This window comes from Haplochromis burtoni, unplaced genomic scaffold, assembly GCF_018398535.1.
Source record: "Haplochromis burtoni strain Fernald_Lab_line unplaced genomic scaffold, NCSU_Asbu1 Contig_365, whole genome shotgun sequence".
Taxonomy (NCBI): domain Eukaryota; kingdom Metazoa; phylum Chordata; class Actinopteri; order Cichliformes; family Cichlidae; genus Haplochromis; species Haplochromis burtoni.
In genome coordinates, this window is record NW_024582726.1 from 140,339 (window position 1) to 150,632 (window position 10,294).

The following is a 10,294-nucleotide window of genomic DNA, read 5'->3' on the forward strand; positions in this document are numbered from 1 at the left end:
CAGTTTTGTTGATTAAAAAACACTATATCGGATTCATATCGGTATCGGCAGATATCCAAATTTATGATATCGGTATCGGTATCGGACATAAAAAAGTGGTATCGTGCCATCTCTAGTATCCACCCTGGGTTGTCTGTGTGTTTCCCTGCTGTCAACCGTCGTCTGCTCGCTCTCATTCATGTTCAGGTTCGTGTTTTGTAGTCAGTTTGTTCCCAGTATTGTTTAGTCTTTGCTCCGTTCGCCATTTGTCCATTTTTATTTTGTGTTTAATAAACCACCCTCACACCTTTACAAGTGCCTGCGTTTGGATCCTCCTTTATTTCTCCACACGGCTCACTCACCGTGACAAACAACTTATCACGCTTAAACGTGCTGCTGTTGTTCAGCCGCTGGTTTCCGCTTTCTGGTGTGAAGCGGGCAAAATAGAAATGACTAAAAACATGCTGTGAAGTTGAAGATTTATTAGGCTCTGTTTTGAGTTTTTTCAAAAAAGAATTGACATCATATAAGAAAAAAATATATATCACATATTCAGGACACCTTAAACTAGATTTTTAATTAAGCAGCAAGACAGAACAAAATCAGGGCTGTATCAAGACACGTGGACTAAACCCCAATTCAACGAATTGTAACATGAGACCCCCTCCCTTCCTGTGCTGAATCATAGCATGAACGAATCACTCACTCACCCCCTCCCTCCTGGCTCACAGTTTCTTCTTCTTCTTCCTGGTTAGCAACCAATGTTAAGATGCCTTACCGCCCCCTGGTTCACAGCTCAGTGGACATTTAGATGAGAAAATATGTCTTGATGCATTCTCAATCATCCAGGAAAGTAAATCTCCAAAAGTTGATTCTGTTCATCTGGAGTAGCGTTTTGTGGGAGAAACGTTTTGTCACTCATCCAATCACTTCAGTCTCAGCTGACTGCAGGTTTCAATCTTATAAACAGTACATTTGCATAATGACTGAAACCAGCCCACTGAAGGAACAATGGGCTGGGAGGTCAGTTCCTTAATCTTAATTATGCAAATTTTTATGACCATTGATCAACAACCACTGACCAAAACCCACTGATCAAAGGCCATGAATACCATTCACAGAGAGTTGAGGAATGGCTGCCTTTTACCCACTATGAAGTGGTTTGATTACATTAGACTTGCTGTACTTCTCTTTATGCAGCTGTGTTGCATATTCTTGCTTCTGTATTTCAGTCTCAGTGTTATAAAAAAAAAGTACAAAAGTTTATTTTCAGGTACTGCTCAGCTTTGAAAGTCTTTGTGGCGGGGCGTGGCTTGCGGTGCCGTGCAGGGAAGGTGAACGCACCTGCACGGCATCCACTAGGGCTGTGCGATATGACCAAAATCTCATATCCCGATAAAAAACATCTATCATCTGATAACGATATAAATCACAAAAATGTAACATTTTCTATAAATTTTGTGAATCTCGGGTTGCCGAAGTGTTTCCAGCTGGGCGTCGTGTACCTGGAGTCGAGTGTTTTAACTGATGCATGAATTTACACATTTTTAGACATAGGTTGTATCGGCTGCTGTTTCCTTTGTGAGTATTTATTACACGGCGTGCTGCGGGGGAAAGCCTGTTCTAACGTTTGAGTCTAAGGTTTATTTTTTAGCACCTGACTGCTCCTGTTTGCTTCTCATCCATAAATACTCTGCATACTTTTTCATGTGATTCCATTTATTACGAAAAGTCTAAACAGGATCTTGAGCTTTATTGTGAAAGGTTTATGTGGAAAATAAACAAGCGGACACGCAATGGTTTTACCGTTGTTGTTGCTAACGACAACGCATAAAAACAAGCACTTGTCTATCTGTAGTATGGTTATATTAAATATAAGAGAAATAGAGAACTTTAATAAATTAATATAGCCACTACAGTGACCATCAAAATGATGAAAAAATATTGCCGTAAACAGTTTATTTTGCGACACCACAAAACAAACGATAGCGTAAAATGAAACGATAGACATTTTTATATCGTCATCCGATATATATCGTGATATCGAACAGCCCTAGCATCCACAATTATGCCCTGCCGACTTAAACATGGGTCTTGCAGTGGGGGGGTTGTTGTCAGTGTGTGTGGCTGGCAGCGAGAGAGAGCTGCAGCAAACACTGTGTGAACAACCAACCATTAATAAAGAGATGCTGCAAAGCATGAACGTGCACCCGGGTCTGCTGTGGGTTTGTTACAGTCTTTTTATGCCCACTTTCACACATACATCATTTTACTTCCTCCGCTGCACTTCCACATTAGTTTCCAGTTTCCTATTTATGCCTCACCCGAGTGAAGTTGCCCCCCCACCTTCTTCAAAACAAACAAAATTGATGTCAAACGTTTGTGCAGCAAAAATGTCATTTGTGCTGCTTTGTTTTTAAGATGTTAATAAAAGTTTCTAGAGGTCTTCCAAGGTCAACCAGCCCCTTTCTTTACCGTGAAAAGGTTGTGAAACATAAACCAGAATTTGGATATTTTTTTATCATAATCACACTCTTTAACCCTTTGAAACCTGAAACATGAAATAACTGCCAGAAATCTTTCATTTTTTGATAATAGAGTGTTTGTTGAACCTTTAGACAAAATCTATAAGAACATATCAAATTTTAATATATTTATATATATATCTGTATCACATTTGCTACATAAGCCATATTTTTGCAATTTAGTCATTAAAAATGTGTGATCTAATTTAAATCATTTGTTGAGGGCAAAAAAAGTCACACTGATGATGTAGAAGTCTCAAAAACTCACAAAAAAACCACACCGGGCTTTAAAGGGTTAAAGTAAAAAACTAGGTTAACTTATAATAGTTAACCTAAACTATGCATTCTGTCAGAGAAACTTTATTTGCAAAATACAAAACTATCAGAATAATGTGGGCAAACTGGATACATGGACCTGTCGAGCCTCTCAAGTTTAATACAATAACTCCAAAATAATAGCTAGTTTATCATAAACCAGCACAAACATAGCAGTTGACTGACAGAAATTTTGTTAATGTGGGGCGGTGGCTGGTTGACCTTTTGACCTTTAATCTTTCATTAATATCTTTAAAACAAAAGCAGCACAAACGTTTGACATCAATTTTGTTTGATTGATTGACCTTTAGACTGAATGCCTTATATGGTTCACATTCAGAAAACAGACACATTACAACACACTGACATTAACATTTTAAAGAGAACAGTATAGTTGTTGCCTGCAGCAAGGTCAAGTGTACAGAAAACTGACTGACTGATGCTTGGGTATAAAAGGATCCAGAGTCTGATCTAGCCTTGTGTACAACAGTGCATTGGAGATGAACCTGCCTGAACCTGCCTGGGTATCATTGACTTGCTGAGATTTTATCAGTATGCAACAGAGCTGTGGGACGAGCCTTTTGAAGGTCGAATGTGTGTAAGAGTGGGTGGGGTTTACTGTGACACAACAACAAACCTATTTAAGCACAGCTGACCACACGGTGACTCTCCATGGTATCATTCTGTATACTCAGTGTGTTTTTTTTATTTTTTTTTTATCAATGCACTCATTTGATAAATGCATGGTTACAGCTGTCCTCTTATCAGACACTATGTGTGTCTGTTAAAGCAACAGAGTGCAAGTATATGAGTTGTGTAGAAATCGTCTGTAAACTGTAGGTACAGCAAATGTCTATTTTCTCTAAAAAACTGAGGTGTGTAAAACCGGTTTGGTGGGCCAATTTCAGTAGAAAAGGCATTCCCAGAGCCTCTGGAAATGTTGGAACCTTTCATTGGTAAAGTAAACAGGGGCGGAGAAAACAAAGGTGTGGCTCCCTTACAGGGAAAAGTAAGTCATAAGTTCATTCCTTGTCTTCTCTTTACAGCAAAATTCCTAAAGCGCCAGCAAGAACTTGTCAGTGGAATTACATCGTCTTTTTTTCTCCTGTTATCTGGAGAAGAAAAAAAATCCACATTTGTAGACGAAGATGAAACAAAGGTCTGTACGCTACTTAAGTGCTATTTTCTGTTTTCATGTGCATAATCTCAATGGCTTTTCTCTCCTCTTAGGCAGGAAATGGCGGATGATCAGAGCAGAAGTTGGTTTAGGATATCCAGGACTCAGTATTTCGCCATTATTCTGGTAATTGGGGGTGTGTTCTTTATTTACAGCATAAGGGAAATAACCCCAGACTGGAACCCCAAAAAGTGGATGGAAAATCAGTCGTCAAACTTGTGGATTATTTTAGAACGGCAGAAACAAAAAATAATCTCTCTCCACTCTGTGGTTAACGACAACTCATCAACACATCCTCGAACTAATAATATGACATCGGCACCAGAAGTGAAGACAGAAACTGCAGCGGTCGCTCCTCATGTTTCTCCTGGACCATATTTAGTCGAATACCCTTATGAGTACCACTTCATCATAAATGAGCCACAAAAGTGTGAGCGGGAAAAACCTTTTGTGGTTCTGATGGTTCCCGTAGCACCAAACAATAGGCGAGACCGTGACATCATCCGCAGCACCTGGGGGAACGACAGGGTTGTGCAGGGCAAAGTGGTGACGCTCTTCTTTTTACTGGGGCTACAGACGGGGCCAGGAGCAGAGCAGGTCCAACAGCAGATGCTTCAGGAGAGCAACAAGCATCACGACCTGATCCAGAGCAACTTTGTGGACTGCTACAAGAATCTCACCATTAAGACCATGGTAATTCTGGAGTGGCTGACTGCGCACTGCTCCGGTGCTTCTTATGCCATGAAGATTGACTCAGACATGTTTCTGAATGTGCACAATCTTGTCAATATGCTCTTGAATGCTCAAAAAACCAACTACATGACTGGACTTGTGACGGGATGGGGTACAGTAGTGAGAGATCCAAGCTCTAAGTGGTACGTACCATCTGACATTTATGCACCAGCTTTCTACCCTGTCTATGCTCTGGGCCTGGGCTACATTATGTCTTTAGACCTCCCTAAAAAGCTCACTGAGGCATCCAGACATGTTAAAGCACTTTACATTGAGGATGTGTATTTAGGGATGTTAATGCACCACCTGGGCATCTCTCCCACTTACTCGCCAAGCGGTGATTACTTCCATGTTTTTCCTTTGGCATATAACCGATGTCACTTCTCCCGTATAGTAGCCACCACAACTCATCCATCCACTAACCGTGTGGACATTTGGAAAGATTTTAAAAAACCAGGCCCCTGCTGATCTAAGAGAACATAAACAAAGGCTGTATGTTGGAAAATTTTATACTTCCTTTTTTAACTTCCCCCATCTTAAATGTCATTAAAACCTAACCGATGTCGTGCCACTCCATAACTACACACTGTTTTATGCATTAAATACAGTTTATTATTTGTACTATCCGTGTAGCTGACATCTCAGCACAAGTTTTCTATAGATAAAAAAAATACTGAAAACATGAAGCTAGCAAAAGAGAAAAAAAGAAAAAAAAAAGCAGACGCTGATATTTCCATGATAACAATGTCGATGTTAACAGGATCAATGTAGGAAAAAAAGACTCTACAGTTTAATGGACTTTAGTTAATGTGACTTTTGTCTCTTATTTGGTAAATAAGTTACATTATAAATACTCATGGAGAGACTCAGCACTAACCTGCACTGTGTAAAGTTTGTAAAGTGAATAATTGCAATTATCTATATTATTATTGTATATGTGTTATAAACACAATATTGCTGATTTATTTTAAAATATCACAGTACTAAAGTTATTGAAAAATACTATTAAATATTAATAGGAAGTTTTTTAAGATGACTGTGTGTGTGTGTATATATATATATTTGTGTGTGTGTGTGTGTGTGTTGTGTATGTGTGTGCATAATATATATATAGTATAATATATATATAGTCACTCACACACACAGATATATATATATATATATTATATATATATATATATATGTGTGTGTGTGTGTGTATGTATATATATGTGTGTGTGTGTGTGTGTGTGTATATATATATGTGTGTGTGTGTATGTGTATTATATATATATGTGTGTATGTGTGTGTATATATATGTATACATACATACATACATACATACATATATATATATATATATAAAAAATAATGTGTGTGTGTGTGTGTGTTGTGTGTTTTATATGTGTGTGTGTGTGTATATATATGTATATATAAAGTATGACTTTGTGCATAATTGTGAGACTCCCTCTTTATAAATTACAAGTTCTGTCAGATCAGGCAGTCACATCTGTTCGTATGATGTTATGAAGCCTGAGCATGTTATCGAGTTACAGACCAACCTTTGTGGCTTCACCTTGTATTATTAAAGGGACATATATGATATGATTTGTAGCTAAGAAGATGAAAACACATGATCACAACAAATCACAAGAAAACTATAATAAGCATTAACTGTTGACGTTTGCTGGGCATTCTGCTGTGGAGAAAATGAGTTCAGACATGAATTTCCTCATGTTGCATGTAGAACTGCACTGAAAAAAAAAGCAGTTGTATTAGCATGAAAAACATGCACATCTCATGTTTATTTGACACCACTGTATTTAGCTACCTAATGTTAAACCAACATAATTATGCAATTTGAATACTAATTTCTACTATTATATCTGTTAAACCAGTATTTAACATGTTTGCAATTTATGAGATCTTATTAATCTCAAACAACACTGACATTTGTCAATATTACATGTATTTTGTAAATCCTTATATATCCTTATATTTACTAAAAACATCTAAGATATAAATCTTAAACATTTTTTAAAAATTTTTTTATTTAACCTTTATTTAACCAGGAATGTCCCGTTGAGATCAAAAACCTCTTTTTCAAGGGAGTCCTGGCCAAGAGGCAGCACATTTCAAAACAAATACATACGAACAAACAAAGTTAAAATTACACAAAACAATTACACATTATTGAGGCAGTCTGTAGGCCTTTGAGTTTAGTTTTTAAAAACATTTAAAGACATTATAAAAACAGTAAGTACCAAGTATCTATGTTTAAATACAATCCTAAAATAAGCAGCTAGAGAAGCCAGATTTTGGTCCTTGGTTCCTTTGTTGATTATGTTAGTTCCCTTTTTTGCCAACGCTCTCCTCGTCTTTGTCTTTTGTCTCCCGTGTGAAGTCCATCTGTCATTGTGTGTCTTTCCTGCCTGTCTGCATTGATGGTCTCTTGTTTTATGTGCATTCAATACTTATTTTATCTGCCGTATTTGTACTGTCTCGGTCTCCCTTTACCCTTTGTCAGAGCCTATTCTACCAGAGGTTTCTTCCTGTTAAAAGGAAGTTTTTGCTTCTCACTGCCAGGCGCTTGGTAATTTTAGGCCATTTTATTGATAGGGTTTTCTTACAAAGTAAAGGAAATACTTTGTATCAATAGGTAACTTCACATCTGAGCAGACAAGTATCACATGTGGAGTTCCCCAAGGTTCCATCTTGGGACCCCTTCTGTTTAACATTTACATGCTCCCACTGGCACAGATTATAAAGAACAACAAAATAAACTACCACAGCTATGCAGATGACACACAAATATATATCACAATGTCACCAGGAGACCGAGGCCCTGTACAGGCTCTTGGTAAATGCATCGAGGAAATTAATGACTGGTTGTGCCACAATTTTCTCCAGCTAAACAAAAACAAAACTGAGGTAATAGTCTTTGGCGCCAAAGAAAAACGATTACAGGTCACCAGAGAACTTCAATCTATACACCTAAAAACCACAAACCAGGCGAGAAATTTGGGTGTAGTGATGGATGCAGACCTAAACTTAGAAAAACACATTAAGACAATAACAAAGTCAGCTTACTATCACCTCAAGAATATTTCAAGGATAAAAGATCTGATGTCTCAACAGGACCTGGAAAAACTAGTCCATGCATTCATCTTTAGTAGGCTTGATTACTGTAACAGCATCTTTACAGGTCTACCTAAAAAATCAGTCAGACAACTACAGCTCATTCAGAACTCTGCTGCTCGAGTCCTCACTAAGACCAAAAAAGTGGACCACATCAGTCCAGCTCTGAGGTCTTTACACTGGCTGCCTGTCCGTCAGAGGATAGACTTTAAAGTTCTGATGCTGGTCTATAAAGCTCTGAATGGTTTAGGACCAAAATACATCAGTGACCTCCTGACCCAGTATGAACCATCCAGATCCCTCAGGTCATCTGGATCCGGTCTTTTATCAGTTCCCAGAGTCAGAACCAGACACGGAGAAGCTGCATTCAGCTTTTATGCTCCTTATATCTGGAACAAACTCCCAGAAAGCCTCAGATCAGCTGAAACACTCAGTTTATTTAAATCCAGGTTGAAGACTCACCTGTTCTCAGCTGCATTTGAATAAAGCACCAAATCCACACTTTTAAGCTTAAATTTCAAAACTTACATTTAACTACTGATTTTATCTACTGTTCTGATTTTATCTGTTTTGATTTTATATACTGTTTTGTTTGTTTGTTAATTAGTTTGTTTGTTTGCTTGTTTTAATCAATTTTAAATCATGCTTTTTATTTGTTTTTGTTTCTAATGTCTCTGTAAAGCACTTTGAATCACCTTGTTGTTGAATTGTGCTATACAAATAAACTTGCCTTGCCTTGCCTTGCTAGCACCTTAAAGAGACTGTTGTTGTGATTTGGTCCTATGTAAATAAATCTTGAATCAAATGTGAAGCATTCAGCCATTACATGATTATATACATGTTGGAAAAGCTTCTTTTGCTTATGTTTTGTCTCTGACTGTCACCTACAAAGACATAATGGCAGACGTGGTAACTGTCATGTAGTAGTGGTTACACTAAATGTTATGGTGGCAATGTTCATTGCCTGTTGTTGTCACTTCAGTTGTTGAAGGCACTTTCATACTTTTATGAAGTTGCTCAAAGTCCATCTTCCAGCAGGGTAATATAACTTTAACTGGTGCACTATGTAAATGTGTTACAACACTATTTGTCTACATTTATAACTTCTATGAAAACATGTTGTTCTAACATTACCACTTAACAGCTCCTTAGAGTCCACTGAATATCTACAGCAACTTTATGTCATGCAGTTACTGATCATCACTAAGTGAACTGTGAAGTAAAGCTGTTCATGAAGGGACAGAAAAAGTCATTTTGAAAAGCTTACATTGGTCAAATGTGATGGATGTAAAAATGAAAATCTTTGTTGTTTAAGGCAGACACACTGTGGACTGAATACTGTGACAAAAGCTGTTCTACACATATAGTATATACACATATATACTATATGTATATATATATATAATGTTCTTCCTCTACACCCCCCCCCCCAATTTTTGCACATGTCGAGAAGCGTGTCAGGCTACATTTCACTGTGTGTTATACTTGTATAACTATGCATGTGACAAATAATAAAGAACCTTGAAGAACCTTGAACCTTGAACCTTGTTGAACCTCAGGATTAACTGTGCTTGCAATAAGTAACCGATACATCTGTTGTTAAAGAAATGTGTCTGGTATATATATTTATGTATTTTTTAATGCATGTGTATATTTGTGTCTATAAAGTTCCTACAGTTGCTAAATACTAAATCTTACAGCCTTGAATGTATTCTGTAATGTTTGTAATGTTTTTACTAAAATGCTGCAACAACCTTTGGATTCATGGCTTTGAATATCCCTTTTCTTTTCCAGTACAACAAGACTTTAAAACACATATATAAACACAGATAGCCACTGGTTATCTAAGCTTAAACCCTTTGATAAGTTCCTTCATTAAAACACTGCAAAATATGTTTTGCCTGAACGAAATCTCAGTGTTTGGCCTCGTGTGTCAAACTAACTCGTGTCGCTCCAATCTGTGATTAACTAGATAACATTGACTGATATGACCAGTTAAGACACGTTGTAACTTGTTGATGGTATACCACTACAGGTGTGCTCACCTGAAGTAAACATCTTCATACATGAAACTGAGAAAGTGTTTGGAGAATCCAGGCGTAAGAATATCTGAAGGTGTCTTTTCTGAAATGTGGCACACAGCAAGACAAATTATCACTACTGGAAATATCTTGCTTGATCTGGGTGAGGCTCCTGCCAGATACAGACTTTGTACTTCTGGTGACCAGACTCCAACAAACTAAATATGGGCCAGAGTAAGTTACTAAAGTTAACATTAGACCTGTGCTCTCACATTCAAGGTCAAGAGAGTCAGAGTTAGTCTGTGACATACACACTCAGTGATCCATGGAGTGAGGACCTAATTGTAGATAACAAAACAAAAAAAAAGCCTTGGAACACACAAGACTGAAACCTAAAGCAGGAACAATCCGATTGTTCAGTCTGATGT

At 37.5% G+C, this 10,294-nt stretch overlaps 1 protein-coding gene across 1 annotated transcript; it reads left to right on the forward strand.

Moving 5' to 3' along the window:
* Positions 1 to 3,582: 3,582 nt before the first annotated feature.
* On the forward strand, positions 3,583 to 5,818 carry LOC102311027 (beta-1,3-galactosyltransferase 1). The gene is made up of 2 exons (XM_005943496.2): positions 3,583 to 3,978; positions 4,050 to 5,818. The coding sequence occupies exons 1-2, from the start codon at positions 3,968 to 3,970 to the stop codon at positions 5,194 to 5,196; spliced, it is 1,158 nt and encodes a 385-aa protein (XP_005943558.1). The 5' UTR covers positions 3,583 to 3,967; the 3' UTR covers positions 5,197 to 5,818.
* Positions 5,819 to 10,294: the final 4,476 nt, after the last annotated feature.